At 54.9% G+C, this 16,848-nt stretch overlaps 1 protein-coding gene across 1 annotated transcript in view; it reads right to left on the bottom strand.

Moving 5' to 3' along the window:
- Positions 1–561: 561 nt before the first annotated feature.
- Positions 562–16,848, bottom strand: part of LOC116953318 (uncharacterized) — a 43,419-nt gene continuing 27,132 nt past the window's right edge. Inside the window, exons 14-19 of the mRNA XM_076074939.1 lie at positions 14,901–15,018; positions 12,471–12,593; positions 11,925–12,257; positions 9,179–9,889; positions 8,466–8,696; positions 562–6,511 (exon numbers count right to left, since the gene is read on the bottom strand). Coding sequence (XP_075931054.1) covers positions 6,318–6,511; positions 8,466–8,696; positions 9,179–9,889; positions 11,925–12,257; positions 12,471–12,593; positions 14,901–15,018 — 1,710 coding nt within the window. The 3' untranslated portion in view covers positions 562–6,317. The remainder of the gene's footprint in view (positions 6,512–8,465; positions 8,697–9,178; positions 9,890–11,924; positions 12,258–12,470; positions 12,594–14,900; positions 15,019–16,848) is intronic.

The following is a 16,848-nucleotide window of genomic DNA, read 5'->3' on the forward strand; positions in this document are numbered from 1 at the left end:
TGGGCTTTTGTCTGGTAGGATGCGGATGGTTTAGTTTAATTTGTGTGTGTTTGGGTGACTTGTTTACCTCTCTTGTACTTTGCACTTCTTTCGTGCCTTTGTAGCGTTTGTTGTTGTGACGTTCTTACCCGCCTCTACTGGACATCTGTTAAAAAGAGCTTTATAGCTCATCGGATTCCTCCTCCAGAAAAAAAACAATATTAAGCTTTCGATCAAATTCATCTCTCCCCAAGCCCCCCAACAGCCTCTGCCCACCACCCAGCAGCAGTGAAAGTGGCTGCACGTGCACAGTTCGTCTATGATCGGCACGTCGCGCGTGGTGGGGTAGGAGTGTGTTGTACTCCCTCCACACTTACAAAACGTCTGCGCCAGGGTGGAAGAGTAGGCCAAAAATACCCTCCACTAGAAGGGGCTCAAGAGAGTGGAGGTACCCCCCCCCCCCCTCCGCCGTTGCTACCAGCGGTGGGGTGAGCGAGCTATTGCAAGTCTGAACTTTTACCTGTTGTTGCATATTAACATTAAATATCGTGTACAAATAGAAAGCATGGCAGAACGACAGAGTTCTTGTACGAAAAAAATATTTTTATTAAAAATTCACGACGCAATTAATTATCTCAATCACGCTCGTTCCAAAACAAATTTCAGAAAACAAACTCCAATGGTAATCAATTCCGACACTGGTACAACTAAAAACAAAGATTCCCCGTGTAGCCTTTAACAGACTGTTGGGGCAAGTGCTGTTAGCGAGCACCTATGAAGGCCGGCACGGCACAAGAAGTGGCAGGTGGCCAACACCACGCCCGGCCACCTTTGTCTCCCCGATGCTGATGTTCACACACCGCGCCAGGTTGCAGTACTCATTCAAGGCTGAGTCGACTCATTTAAGGCTGAGTAGACTCATTTAAGACTGAGCAGACTCATTCAAGGCTGAGTCGACCGACCGAAGTTGGGGAGGAGGCCCAACTCTGGGCTCACGCATTCTTGGTCGTGAGCGGGAATCGAACGCAGGTCGTCCGCTTCGTAGCAACAGTGCCCTAACCACTGCGCCACCGCTCCCCACTGTTAAACAAGAACCAATATAAAGATCCCGCCGTAATAGCCTCGACAGGTTGTTGGGGCAAGTGCTGTTAGCGAGCACCCTATGAAGGCCGGCATGGCACACGAGGGGGTGGGTGGCCAGCACCACGCCCGGTCGCCTTTGTCTCCCCAGCGGCGATGTTTACACACCGCACCAGGTACTCGTTTGAGGCTGAGTCGACCTAGGGGAGGCCCAGATAATTGTCACCGGTGTTGGCCGTGAGCGGGAATCGTACTCGGGTCGCCGGGTTCGTAGCGCAGCGCGCTAACCGCTACACCACCGCTCCCCCCACACACCCGCAAACACAGACACACACACACGCAAGGATCATTAAATAAAGAGCGAGACCATCCCTTCTCGCAGTGCAACACAAAAACAACACCGCCGCAGCCTCCTGTCCGCCGACGCGCTATCGGGTCGCCTCGCCGCGCCGCGCGTCGTTTGCCACGGTGTCCGACGTTTCGCTCCACGTGCCGCGCGACCTCCACCAGCAACCGGCCATCACCGGCGGCAGCAGCAGCTCCCAGCGGCGCGAAATCGTTCGGGGAGCACGGTAAAAAAACAAAAACAAGCGAACGGCTCCGTCGAGTTCCACGAAGAAGCACCGCCGCGGAACGCGGAGCGAAACGTCGGACAACGCGCCGCTGAAGAGGTCAGGCCAGGAGAGCTGCGGCACGGCTCGGCCGCGAACGTCCGGCTCAGCCGCGTGCCTCTCGGCCCCCGTCATTCGACGTCGCCTCTCGGCCGGCCGAACGTGACGCCGCGAATAACAAAATAAATCCGTACTCTTTGGTTCCCACGTGACTTTACCGAAAGAGCCAAAGCGTATGGATTCCTGCAGTCGCGAAAGCTTCAAATCGAGATGCAAATAAATTTCGATTTAAAGCTTTCGCGACTGCAAGGATTCATCTTCTTTGGTTCTTTCGGTAAAGTCTCGTCTCGTCCCTTCACCTGATGAAGGCCGCTTGTGTTGTGGCCGAAACGTCGTGAGAATATTATTGTGTTATTTTATTTTATCAATTTATTATTTTATTCTCATTCTACGTGACTTTACCGAAAGAACCAAAGAAGAGATGCAAATAGATCCGCTCCACGCTCGTGCAGGGCGGCCGACTGCAGGCGACACCCGGAGATGAACGATGGTCGACTCGTGTCCTCCCTGCGACCACCACCTCCTCCTCCTCCCCCTCCATCATCGTCATCGCCATCGCCATCATTCAGCCACAAACTATCCACTGCTGGCTGGGCACCGATATTACGTGCGTTCAATTCACAAGGTGGTCGGCTACTCCCAACACTCGCCACCCAGTGCATCGTCGTCATCATCGTTCTCATCATCAGCCGTGGTCTATCCACTGCTGGATGAACGCCTCTCCCCTCCCCAAAGCAGCCGCCATCTCCCACGGTGGCGCGATGCGACCATCCGTGTGGCTCCTGCGCATTTCGGGCTCATTTCGCCGCTCCGTCTCCGCAGCCGGACGTGCCGCTTGGCTGCGGCTCCACCGATCGTCTCGAGCACCCTCCTCCTCGTGGCACTCCGCGCCCAGGCCCGCTGACTCTCCTCCACGGTTACGTCTTCATTCCCACTCTCTTAAACTCAAACAGTTTTTTTCTATAGACGTTATTTTTAATAAGCGATCTGGCCACAAATGATAGCTCAACCAAGTGGCTTATCACGTGGACATTTAAAGTAGCCGGAATACTCTAAACACACTTTGGGTCTCTATGTAAGTCTCCGTTACGATCTGGGTCTCAGTGTGGGTCTACGTGAGTCTCTGGATCTCAATGCGAGTCTATGTGAGTCTCTGTTTCTCAGTGTGGGTCTATGTGAGCCTCTGTTTCTCAGTGTGGGTCTATGTGAGTCTCTGGGTCTATATTAGTCTCTGGGTCTCAGTGTGGGTCTATGTGAGTCCCTGGGTCACAATGCGGGTCTATGTGAGTCTCTGTTTCTCAGTGCGGGTCTATGCGAGTGTCTGGGTCTCTGTGTGGGTCTATGTGAATATCTGGGTCACAGTGCGTGTCCATGTGAGTCTCTGGTATTCAGTGCGGGTCTATGTGAGTCTCTGGGTTGTGTAGGACGCGTCGTGGCTAGCAGGATAATAACGGAGTGGCAGCAAAGGAGACGGAACGCGCCCGAGAGGAAGTCCACCACGGAGACGGAGCGATGCGATCGGTAAATGTGCGGGCACTGGGTGGATCGTTCGTTGATGTGCGCGATCGTAATTTGTGGCGGTGACGTCTTCCTTTAATGCGGCAGTGGATTGACCGTGGCCGATGATGACGACGATAACGATACTCTATACTCTTTGGTTCTATTCGGTAAAGTCGCGTAGGTAAAAAATAAAACAACAACAATCACGACGTTTCGGCCACAACACAAGCGGCCTTCATCAGGCTGTGTTTCACTCCAGCGCTGTCCTCGAGACAATCTGATCCCTTCACCTGATGAAGGCCGCTTGTGTTGTGGCCGAAACGTCGTGATTCTTGTTGTTTTATTTTTTACCTACGTGACTTTACCGAATAGAACCAAAGAGCATGGATCCTTGCAGTCACGAAAGCTTCAAATCTAGAATTGAGACGATAACGATGACGACGACGGTGATGACGATGGTGATGACGATGGTGGTGGCCTCTTATGGCACAGCTGGATACAATATCCGTTCCTCCTACAGGGAATAAAATCAAAATTTAAAAAAATATCCTTCTCTTCCAGTAAACGATGTAAACAGATGCAGGGACTAAGCGCAAACTTCATATATAAGTAAAAAAAAAACATCATCCTGCTATAGAGAAACACAAACACACAGACACACAATGAAAAACAAATATCCCTGCAAGTAACGCAGAATAAAGGATGCGTCCGCCAGTCACAGCATTTCCCGGGATGGGTTGTGCGTCGCAGTACAGGAGGTGATCTGTGTATACACACGTGTGTGTGTGTAGACCTTGGTTCGCAATGTGCGTAGCCAACCGTGTTAATCGGAGGTGCGGGTAGGGGAGCACAACAAACTTAACACGCAAAAAAAGCAATTCTCTGTCGAACTTTAGAACCGCTGTGACCGTAACAAAGGAAGGGACCTCTGCTACTGAAGTTAACGTCCGACACACGACCATCCGAACCATCCATGGGACCTTTTTTTTGCCAGTATCGAAATGATGAGAAAAAAAACAAGAGAGTAGGGAAATATAACAGGAAGTGTAAAGATGTTCAAACACAAAATAGATACAATCTAAAATATTTTTTTTTATTTCACCAGCTAAGGCCCATTAAGATGTATAACTATTTTTTTGTCCTCGCCACAAATGATAGCTCAACTAAGTGGCTTATCACGTGGAAATGTACAGCAGCCAAATATTCGAAGCGCGTGTTTCTAAATGTGGAGGGGAACACGGGAGGACCCGGAGAAAGATCCACGCCACCACGGGGGAGAGACACGCAAACTCCAAATATACAGCAGCAGCAGCAGGCGTCAGGGTCGGGATCGAACCCACGACCTCCTGTACACCAGGCGAGGGAGGTAACATCCCCAAGCCACCGTGGTGATGATGAGAGAGAGAGACACGCAAACTCCAAATATACAGCAGCAGCAGGCGTCAGGGTCGGGATCGAAGCCCCGACCTCCTGCATACCAGGCGAGGGAGTTAACATCTCCAAGCCACCGTGGTGATGATGATGAGAGAGAGACACGCAAACTCCAAATATACAGCAGCAGCAGGCGTCAGGGTCGGGATCGTACCCACGACCTCCTGTATACCAGGCAAGGTAGTTAACATCTCCAAGCCACCGTGGTGATGATGATGAGAGACAGACACGCACACTCCAAATATGCAGCAGGCGTCAGGGTCGAGATCGAAGCCCTGACCTCCTGCATACCAGGCGAGGGAGTTAACATCTCCAAGCCACCGTGGTGATGATGATGATGATGAGAGAGTGACACGCAAACTCCAAATATACAGCAGGCGTCAGGGTCGGGATCAAACCCACGACCCTCTCGCATACTAGGCGAGGCAGATAACATCTCGTCACCGTGGCATGCAAGGCATTAACCATGCGTACTTGTGGCAAAATATGCCACAAGTATGGGTGGTTAATGCAGACTTGATGGCATGTTTTGCGTGCTGGGAATGGTAGCCCAGCGGTTAGCACACCGTGTTATAAACCGGTGACCACGAGGTCAATTTCCTCTCATGGCTGGGCCTCCTCTAGGTTGACTCAGCCCTAAATTATTATCCGGCGTGGTGCCGGCCACCCATCCTCTCGTGTGACGTGCCAGCCTTAATCGATGTTCGCTAACGGCACTTGCCCCAGCAGCCTGCTAAGGCTATACGAAAGGGGGGAGGGGGGGGGGCTTTGTCTTTGTACTGTAGCCTGCGTATTTGTTGAAGCGAGGCTGAATTTCAGCTTGGTCTACCAGCGACCGGAAAATAATATCTGTGCCTCAGCTACAACAGTCACGTGCTACCTACTCAAGTCTACCAGCGACCCGGATAAATCAAGGGGCTGGGTAAATAAAAAAAATGTGAACCAAAATTTTAAAAAACACAGCTGATCCGCCCCCCCCCCACTCCATGGTGCGGTGGAGTTGCCAAGCATCCCGGTTCTCCCCGGGGATCGTCCTCATTCACGTGGAAGCTGCTGTGCAGTGCCCGTTTGTTTGTCAGTTGCGTGATAATAATAAACACAACAACAACAAAGATAATTCACCACTCAAGACGATGCGTGCCCACGTGATTCTCCCCCCCACCCCCCCCCCTACCGTCTTCCGCGACCGTGAGATATTATTCCTTTTCTTCCCGCGCTGACTCATGGATTTCGTTTGCCATGTCCATCAGACGGAAGGGTGGCAACCCCAGGCTGATCCTGCTGGTTTTGACGATCGGACGCGGTGCTGAACATCGCTCGTGGTCCACCCTCAACCGCATCCACCACACAAAACCATGCGGATTCCGGATGCACAAATGGGAAATTAAAAAAAAAAACCTCTCCAGTAGCAGTGTGCCGTGACTGTTGGCCATCCAAAACGGACAGTAACAACGCGTGACGACGGAAGAAGGAGACTTCACGGCGACACACCACTCCGCTGCTCCTGACGCGGTTGCCCGTCTTGTCCACCTTTAATGTGAAATCGTAGCCGAGGTTCTGCATCTACACCATCGATCGCTGAACGTCGCCGCGGCCGTTGCAGATCATCACGATCGCCGTAGCCGCCCGGGACGTGCCGGGCGGACGTTGGTCGGTTCAGCTCTCGCCCGTGATCTGGTCCATGAAGACGGTGGCGATGGGCGGGAGGGGCTGCTGCTGCTGTTGCTGCTGCTGCTGCTGCTGCGGTTGCTGCAACGCCACGTGCTGGGCATAGTGCAAGCCATGCTGGGAGCTGTAGAGAGCCGCCCTGCTGTCGTACATGCACTGGGACAGCGACGCGTTCGCGTTGCCTGTCGGACATCGCACACGCACACGCACGCGTTAGATAGACAAAGACAGATCCTCCGTATAGCCTCAGCAAACTGTTGGGGCAAGTGCCGTTAGCGAGCACCTATGAAGGCCTTAGTTGTAATGTTTACACTTCGTGCCAGGTGCTCATTTGAGGCTGAGTCGACCTAGGGGAGGCCCGGGACGAGTTCAAATAATCGTCACTGGAGGTGGCCGTGAGCGGGAATCGAACCCGGGTCGGCAGGTTCGTAGCGCAGCGCGCTAACCGCTACACTACCGCTCCCCAGAGACAAAGATCCCCCATATAGCCTTAACAGACTGTAGGTGCAAGTGCTGTTAGCGAGCACATATGAAGGCCGGAACGGTACACGAGGGGGTGGGTGGCCAGCACCACGCCCGACCGCCTTAGTCTCCCCAGTGGCAATGTTTACACACCGCACCAGGTACTCATTTGAGGCTGAGACGACCTAGGGGAGGCCCGGGACCGGTTCAGATAATCGTCACTGGTGGTGGCCGTGAGCGGGAATCGAACCCGGGTCGGCAGGTTCGTAGCGCAGCGCGCTAACCGCTAAACTACCGCTCCCCAGAGACACACGCGCACACACACACACGCGTGTCAGATAGACACACACACGTGTTAGACAGGCACACGTGTTATACACACACACACACGTGTGAGACACACATGCGTGATAGACAGACACACCCACGAGTAAGATAGACACACACATATAAGTGTTTGACAGACACATACACACATACATATGTCAGATAGACATGCACACACACACACACACCTGCTGTCCTTCCCATTGGCACAGTTGGCTACGTACAGTGCGAAAGAAGTTCAACGTACATACATAGACGCACACGCACACTCACGTATTAGGTAGATGCACACATGTTAGATAGACGCACACGTGTTAGATGGGCATGCCCGTGTTAGATAGATAGACACATGCAGTCATGTGACCGAGATACACATATTAGAAAATAATATAACAATACATTTCGATTTAAAGCTTTCGTGACTGCAGGGATTCATCTTCTTGGTTCTTTCGGTAAAGTCGCGTAGAAGGGAAATAATAAAATAATGAAAATAAAACATCATAAAATAAAATTCTCACGACGTTTCGGCCACAACACAAGCAGCCGTCCTCAGGTGTTCATTGGAGCGCTGTCTTTCCGACAGTTCTGTTTCTTCTGTTTCTTCACCTGAGAACGGCTGCTTGTGTTGTGGCCGAAACGTCGTGAGAATTTTATTTTATTATGTAAATTTTTTATTATTTTATTATTTCCCTTCAACGTGACTTTACAAGAATTCTAATGTATTATGCGCATTCCATCCGAGGATCCCAATACGCAAGGCATGAAAAGCAGGAAACGAAAACGTATCTGTGGGGCAACGGGCCAAACTCGAGGGGGAAGGCCACTTTAAAGAGATGGCCTGGACACGAAAGTAGCGTGGGAGTCAGAGTGGCAGCACGCACCTACAAGCGACACGTGTGTTAGATAGACACACACACACACACGTTGCACAGAAGGTATATGTGTGCGTGTCTGTTAATGTGCGTGGGGGGGAGCGGTTAGCGCTACGAACCCGGCGACCCGGGATCGATTCCCGCTCACGGCCAACACCAGTGACGATTACCTGAAACCGTTCCTGGGCCTCCCCTAGGTCGACTCGGCCTCAGATTAGTACCTGGTGCGCCGTGCAAACAACAGCACTGGGGAGACAAAGGCGGCCGGGAGTGGTTTCTGGCCACCTCACCCCATCGCGCGCCGTGCCGGCCTTCAAAGGCGCTCGCTAGCGGCACTTAGCCCCAACTGTCCGTCAAGGCTGTGCGGGGGATCTTTGTCTTTGTGTTTGTGTGTGCGACAAGGCCACGATAGGCTGCGCCCGCCACACGGACTGTGATCGTTGCCGCCGCCTTTGGCGCCTGCCCCCTTCCTCACCCGCGGACGTGCAGCAGCTGTACTCCTCCTCCGCCTTCCTCGCCCCGTAGCAACCGTCGTCAGCCTTGCGGTCGCCGTAGTAACCGTGATGCTTGGCGTCGCCGTAGTAACCGGGGGGTTCTCCGCCGCAGAGCAGGCCCAGGGGGTCGGGCCGCTCCGGGGCCCGCGACGCGCCGTGGCAGCTGATGACGGGCACGGCACGGCCGGCCAGGGCGCCAGCGCCGTAGAAGCCTGCGCGGGGGGGGGGGGGGGGGGGGGCGGGGGGGCGGGGAACCATCGGGGCGGCCGTTAGTTCATTCGGGCGTTCGCACGCACGGACACACAAGACGAAGATCCACCCACGGTGTAGCCTGAACAGGCTGTAGGGGCAAGTGCTGTTAGCGAGCAGCAGCTGATGAAGGCCGGAACGGCGCAACGAGGGGTTGGGTGGCCAACACCACGCCCGGCCGCCTTTGTCTCCCCGGGTGACAAAGTTCACACATCGCACCCGGGTACTCATTTGAGGCTGAGCCGACCTAAAATCGTAAGCCAAAAACGGCACACCCCCCCTGAACCCTCATCTCAAGCACCAACACGTCGAACCTCAAACCCCCTCACCCTAGCGCACAACCCCCGCGTTCCCCTGACCCCGCGACCCCCTAAACCTCAATGCCTAACAACACCCCCGAGCCCCGCCACCACCACCACCACCACGGCGCCCTCCGCGTGGTCACCTGGGCCCGTGGCGGGGCACGAGAACCCCGCGTCCACGCCACCTTCGCCGCCCGTCGGCAGCCCGTAGCCGTAGCCGTAGCCGCCGTCAACTCCGCAGCCGCCGCGCGGCCCCGTCGCGAACGCCGCGTGGCCGTAGGCGGCCCCCGCGTGGAACGGCGGCGGCGGCGGCAGCGGCGCCGCGTAGCCTCCACGCTGGCGGAACGGCGACGTGGCGTAGACGTTGCTTTGCGAGCGCTCGCCACCGCCGCCACCGCCGCCGTTGTTGCTGTTATGACTCCTGCTGCTGCTGCTGTCGACGACGACGACGACGTTGTTGTTGTTGTTGTTGCAGACGCTGTTGCCCGTACGGTTGTGGTGGCTGTTGTTGCCATCGCTGCTGCTGTCTTGATGCCGATGGTGGTGCTGGTGGTGCTGGTGGTGTTGCAGCTGCAGCTGCTGCTGCTGCTGCTGGTGGTGGTGGTGGTGGGATCGTCCGTAGCTGCTGCTGCTGCTGCTGCTGCCGGGATAGTAGTCGAGGGAGTCGTCGTAGGCCGCCTCGGCGTAGCCGTGGGCCGGCGGGGCGGGGGGCTCGACCTGGGGGGGCCCTGGGCCGCAACGGCCCTCGCCGCGCTCGGGGGGGGCCGCGGGCCGGCAGGACGACGACGGAGGCGGCTGGTTCATGATGACGCTGCCGCGGCTCAGCGACAGCTCCGGGTGACCTGTCGGGTAGCCTGGGCGACGAAACCACGGGGGCGTGAGTACACGACTGGTGTGAGTACACGACTGGTGTGAGTACGTGACTAGTGTGAGTACACGACTAGTGTGAGTACGTGACTAGTGTGAGTACGTGACTAGTGTGAGTACACGACTAGTGTGAGTACGTGACTAGTGTGAGTACGAGACTAGTGTGAGTACACGACTGGTGTGAGTACACGACTAGTGTGAGTACGTGACTAGTGTGAGTACACGACTAGTGTGAGTACGTGACTAGTGTGAGTACGTGACTAGTGTGAGTACACGACTAGTGTGAGTACACGACTCGTGTGAGTACGAGACTCGTGTGAGTACGTGACTAGTGTGAGTACGTGACTAGTGTGAGTACGTGACTAGTATGAGTACACGACTCGTGTGAGTACGAGACTCGTGTGAGTACGTGACTAGTGTGAGTACGTGACTAGTGTGAGTACGTGACTAGTGTGAGTACACGACTGGTGTGAGTACGTGACTCGTGTGAGTACACGACTAGTGTGAGTACACGACTAGTGTGAGTACACGACTCGTGTGAGTACGAGACTCGTGTGAGTACGTGACTAGTGTGAGTACGTGACTAGTGTGAGTACGTGACTAGTGTGAGTACGTGACTAGAGTGAGTACACGACTAGTGTGAGTACGTGACTAGTGTGAGTACACGACTAGTGTGAGTACGTGACTAGTGTGAGTACACGACTAGTGTGAGTACGTGACTAGTGTGAGTACGTGACTCGTGTGAGTACGAGACTAGTGTGAGTACACGACTAGTGTGAGTACGTGACTAGTGTGAGTACGTGACTCGTGTGAGTACGTGACTGGTGTGAGTACACGACTCGTGTGAGTACACGACTAGTGTGAGTACGTGACTAGTGTGAGTACGTGACTAGTGTGAGTACACGACTGGTGTGAGTACGTGACTGGTGTGAGTACACGACTAGTGTGAGTACGTGACTAGTGTGAGTACGTGACTAGTGTGAGTACGCGACTAGTGTGAGTACGTGACTAGTGTGAGTACGTGACTAGTGTGAGTACACGACTAGTGTGAGTACACGACTAGTGTGAGTACACGACTGGTGTGAGTACACGACTAGTGTGAGTACGTGACTAGTGTGAGTACACGACTGGTGTGAGTACACGACTTGTGTGAGTACGAGATTAGTGTGAGTACGTGACTAGTGTGAGTACGTGACTAGTGTGAGTACACGACTAGTGTGAGTACTTGACTAGTGTGAGTACACGACTGGTGTGAGTACACGACTTGTGTGAGTACGTGACTCGTGTGAGTACGCGACTAGTGTGAGTACGTGACTAGTGTGAGTACGTGACTAGTGTGAGTACGCGACTAGTGTGAGTACACGACTAGTGTGAGTGCGTGACTGGTGTGAGTACACGACTAGTGTGAGTACACGACTAGTGTGAGTACGTGACTAGTGTGAGTACGTGACTAGTGTGAGTACGTGACTGGTGTGAGTACACGACTAGTGTGAGTACACGACTAGTGTGAGTACGTGACTAGTGTGAGTACGTGACTAGTGTGAGTACACGACTAGTGTGAGTACGTGACTAGTGTGAGTACGTGACTAGTGTGAGTACACGACTAGTGTGAGTACGTGACTAGTGTGAGTACGTGACTAGTGTGAGTACGTGACTAGTGTGAGTACGTGACTAGTGTGAGTACACGACTAGTGTGAGTACGAGACTAGTGTGAGTACGTGACAGCTGAGTGATACTGAGGTTGCATCCACGTTTATAAAGCTCAGCGACGGCATGGGAAGCTCTTCATCCAGCAGTGGATAGACCATGGCTCACGACGACGATGACAACGACGATGACGACGACGATGACGACGATGATGATGACGACGACGACGACGATGATGACGACGACGATGACGACGACAATGATGACGACGATGATGATGATGACGACGACGACGATGATGACGGCGACGATGACGATGACGATGATGACGACGACGACGACGATGATGATGACGATGATTCCAAGGGACCTCACCTGCAAGAGTCGCTTCGTGGCTTCCCAGCATGGAGGAGTAGAGGCCGCATCTCATGGGTGACAGCTGCTGCTGATGATGCTGCTGTTGCTGCTGCTGCTGATGATGATTATGCTGTTGGCTTTCGTGGTGGTGGTGCCTCTGCTGGTCGTGGTAAGCGTGTTGTTGCTGTTGTTGCTGTTGCCGCTGCTGCTGCTGCAAAGGTTGCAGCAGCGCCGGAGCGGTGGACTCGCGTTTGACCCTCTCGGGCCCTGGGGTCAGGGCCAAGCAAGCCTTGGCCCGGCTCGCCAGAAAGCACGAGCTGGGGGTGGCGCTGAGGGTAGCGCGGCTGGCGTCTGGAAGGTGCACGGCGGGAGGGGGGCGGGGCAAGGAAGGTCAGGGGTCAGCTTCGTTATGCCTGCACCACAGACTCGTGTGTCCGTGTGCATGGAAGGCAGACAGCGTGTCCGCGTGAGCGCGAGACAGACACGCGTGTCCGTGTGCGAGATAGACACGCGTGTCCGTGTGCGAGATAGACACGCGTGTCCGTGTGAGCGCGAGACAGACACCTCCGCTGCGCGTGTATTTGTCGAGCAGGCTCTGCTGCTCCTGCTCCTTATGGTTGTTGAACTGAGTCTCCAGGGCGAGCAGGATGTACTCGTCCAGCAGCATGCGGATCAGGTGAAACGAGCCTGCCAACACACACAGAGGCAACGATCCCAACCCCGACCGCCCACCCCCCCCCCCCGGCGCCTACGAAGGCCGGCGTGCCACGCGAGGAGCGTGCGTGGCCGGCACCACGACCTTTGACGCACGCGCCGCACGCCACGTACTCGTTTGAGGCCGAGTCGACCTAGGGGAGGCCCAAGGCCGGTGCAGAACATCGATGGCAACTGGTGCCAGCGGTCGCGGCTCGTGGCGCAGCACTAACCGCCGCAGCCGCCGCTCCGTCACCGCTCGCTCCCCGAATGAACGATGACAAAGATCCCCCGCGTGGCCTTGAGCAGGCCGCTCAGGCGGGTGCTGTTCGCCAGCGGTGGCCAGCACCGTCACCCTGCTGCCTTTGTCTCCCCACAGCTGACTATTTATTTACCGCACCAGGTACACATTAGAGGCTGAGTCCACCAAGGGCAGAGGTCAGCAACCTGCGGCTGCATGCAGCTCTTGAAGGACTGCTCCTTCGTGACCGTTATTTATTAAGCACCACCGTCTCGTATTCACGTACCTGTCAACCCCTTATCAGTGCCCTCCCTGATGACAGACCAATTCAGACCTTATTGGTCACCCCGGTGCCCCCTTATAAATCTCAACGAAGTTCCCATCACAAGGGAGAAACACAAACAAATAGACAAAAGAAATATTGTTGCCCGTATTGAAACGGCTGTATGCCGTACGGACCTGAAAACTAAATTTCCCTGCACCAGAACACGGGGCAAACCGCATGGGTTGACAGCTATGTGCACCGCACGAGGTACACATTTGAGACGACCTCGGAAAGAGGTCGGCAAAACCCGCGGCTCCAGAGCCGCATGCGGTGGCTCCTTACGGACTGCTGCTTCGTGACGTCTCATCGTCGACCTAGGGGAGGCCCAGGTCCGGTGCAGACGGATTGCGGCTCTTGAAATTCCGAGCTACTCTCACGGCATTCACAAAGAAGATGGCTCTCATTGTTATTTCGCTTCGCCCGACCCCTCGACCGCCTCGGGGAAGCCCCGGGACCGGTTCGGTGTGGGCGGTCGCGCTCAATCGCTGCGCGCCGCCGCCCGTACCAGCACGGGTACGCCGGCGGGGGACAGCGGGGCGCCATGGGCCCTCCAGCCCAGTTGGCCGCGGGAGCAGTTGCAGCGCCCTACACTCTCGGCGGCGCACGTCACGAGCGAGCTGCGCCGACGCGTCGGACGGACGCGCGACGTTCGCCGTCCCTATTATCGACCCGCTGCCCGGCGAAGGTTCGCCCCGCAAGCGCTCGGGCACGCTGCTCGGCACGGGTTGAACGCGATGCTCGCGGAACGCGGAACGTTTTGGGGCGAATGTTTGGGGCGGGGTCGAGCTGCTGTAGGTGCAACAATCTCAAACCACGTAGCGACTTTGGGGCAACATTAGGCCAGCGGCTACGACGGCGTGCCAGTGGCGCGCCAAACGTAGGGTCCAACGATCTGGTTGTCGCCTGGCGAAGCTGGTTGTAATAACTGCTGAAACGTCGTGCTCAGATTGTAAATGTTGTGGCTTGGCTCTCCAACACACAACCGGCGTTGCTGTACTCGTGACGAATTGGCCACGTTCTGTTTACGTGACGAAACTCTCTCTAAAATTTAGCAGACTTGCTGGGTCTTTCTCTCTCCCTGCCACCGCGGGTTGGATATCCACACAGCTCTCGCATTGACATGCTAATTTCTCTGCTCCAGGAGATCCACCTCTCTCTCTGCCCCCCCCCCCCTTCTCTCTCTATAGACACACAGAGGCATTGGGTCTCTGTGTGTCTATGTTGTGTGTCACTCTCTGTGTGTCTCTGTGTTGTCTCTCTCTGCTTGTGTGTCTGTCTGTGTGTCTATGTTGTGTGTCTCTCTCTGTGTCTCTGTGTTGTCTCTCTCTGCTTGTGTGTGTCTGTCTGTGTGTCTCCGTGTCTGTGTTTTGTCTCTCTCAAATGTAGTTCTACCTGATGACGACTGCTCGTGTTGCAATCGAAACGTCGTACTCTATTGTTTAAAATTAATTTTCTTTCTACGTGACTTTACCGAAAGAACTAAAGAGTTAAACCTCACTAGTTGGCTGTGTCGGGTGGCGGCGGGTTTAACCACACATTTATACATTTACGCGATCTAACCCCCCCCAACAAAACACCTGTATTATGGTCCAACGATCTCAACCCCGCTGCGCCAAGGTTGGCACCGCAACAGGCAGACCGACCCGACGTGGCCGGTCCGGCTCGGCAATCTCTCCCTCCGGCACCGCCGCCCGGGTCGAGGAGCCCCGCCGGGCGACGGTGGACCCGCGCTCACCGAAGCTCGAGGCGTTGTTGAGCGTGAGGCCGTGCATGACGCGCGCCCCGAAGAAGCTCCAGCGCAGCAGGAAGTCCTGGGCTCTCTTCTTCAGCGTGCGCCCGTTCTGCTTGCTCGGCTGCTCGGGCGACACAAGAGGGCGAAGGCGAGGGCGGCTAAGCTGCGACCCACCCGCTCGCCCGCCCGCCTCGCCAGCCTTGCCCCCGCTGCGGCAAGGCTCGAGGGGGAGCCGGGGTGGCGGTGCCGCGCAGCGAGAAGGGGGGAGGAAGGACCCTGGGTTCGCGGCCCCGGTGCAGGCCGTGACACCGTGTGTGTGCGGAGTTCGTGTGATCTCCCCCTGCTCCGCATGGGTTTCGCCCGTGACCTCTGTGGGTTTATTTCTTTTGGGTGGACTCAAATAAGCACGTGGGTGTGCGTGCGTGTACTGTGTGTGCGTGTACTGTGTGTGTGTGTGTGCGTCTACTGTGTGTGTGTGTACTGTGTGTGTGTGTACTGTGTGTGTGTGTACTGTGTGTGTGCGTACTGTGTGTGTGCGTACTGTGTGTGTACTGTGTGTGTGTGTGTACTGTGTGTGTACTGTGTGTGTGCGTGTACTGTGTGTGTACTGTGTGTGTGTGTGTGCGTGTACTGTGTGTGTACTGTGTGTGTGTGCGTGTACTGTGTGTGTGTGCGCGTACTGTGTGTGTGTTTGTACTGTGTGTGTGTGTACTGTGTGTGCGTGTACTGTGTGTGTACTGTGTGTGTGCGCGTACTGTGTGTGTGTGTACTGTGTGTGCGTGTACTGTGTGTGTGTGTGTACTGTGTGTGTGTGTACTGTGTGTGTGCGTGTACTCTGTGTGTACTGTGTGTGCGTGTACTGTGTGTGTGTGTACTGTGTGCGTGTACTGTGTGTGTGTGCGTGCACTGTGTGTGTGTGTACTGTGTGTGTACTGTGTGTGCGTGTGTGTATGCGTGTACTGTGTGTGTGTGTACTGTGTGTGTGTACTGTGTGTGTGTACTGTGTGTGTACTGTGTGTGCGTGTACTGTGTGTGTGTGTGCGTGTACTGTGTGTGTGCGTGCACTGTGTGTGTGTACTGTGTGTGTGTGTACTGCGTGTGTACTGTGTGTGCGTGTACTGTGTGTGTGTACTGTGTGTGTACTGTGTGTGCGTGTACTGTGTGTGTGTGCGTGTATTGTGTGTGCGTGTACTGTGTGTGTGTACTGTGTGTGTACTGTGTGTGCGTGTACTCTGTGTGTGTGCGTGTACTGTGTGTGTGCGTGTACTGTGTGTGTGCGTGTACTGTGTGTGTGTGCGTGTACTGTGTGTGTGCGTGTACTGTGTGTGTGTACTGTGTGTGTACTGTGTGTGTACTGTGTGTGCGTGTACTGTGTCTGTGTGTGCGTGTATTGTGTGTGTGCGTGTACTGTGTGTGTACTGTGTGTGTGTACTGTGTGTGTATGTACTGTGTGTGTACTGTGTGTGTACTGTGTGTGCGTGTACTGTGTGTGCGTGTACTGTGTGTGTGTGTACTGTGTGTACTGTGTGTGCGCGTGTACTGTGTGTGTGCGTGTACTGTGTGTGTGTACTGTGTGTGTGCGTGTACTGTGTGTGTGTACTGTGTGTGTGCGTGTACTGTGTGTGCGTGTCCTGTGTGTGTGTGTACTGTGTGTGTGCGTGTACTGTGTGTGTGTGTGTACTGTGTGTGTGTACTGCGTGTACTGTGTGTGTGTACTGTGTGTGTGCGTGTACTGTGTGTGTGTGTACTGTGTGTGTGCGTGTACTGTGTGTGTGTGTACTGTGTGTGTGCGTGTACTGTGTGTGTGTGTACTGTGTGTGTGTGTGTACTGTGTGTGTGCGTGTACTGTGTGTGTGTGTACTGTGTGTACTGTGTGTACTGTGTGTGTGCGTGTACTGTGTGTGTGTGTACTGTGAGTGTGTGTACTGTGTGTGTGTGCGTGTGCATCAGC

This window comes from Petromyzon marinus, chromosome 51 (assembly GCF_048934315.1).
Source record: "Petromyzon marinus isolate PM22_M1 ecotype Great Lakes invasive population chromosome 51, UKy_Petmar_22M1.pri1.0, whole genome shotgun sequence".
NCBI classification, from domain to species: Eukaryota; Metazoa; Chordata; class Hyperoartia; order Petromyzontiformes; family Petromyzontidae; genus Petromyzon; species Petromyzon marinus.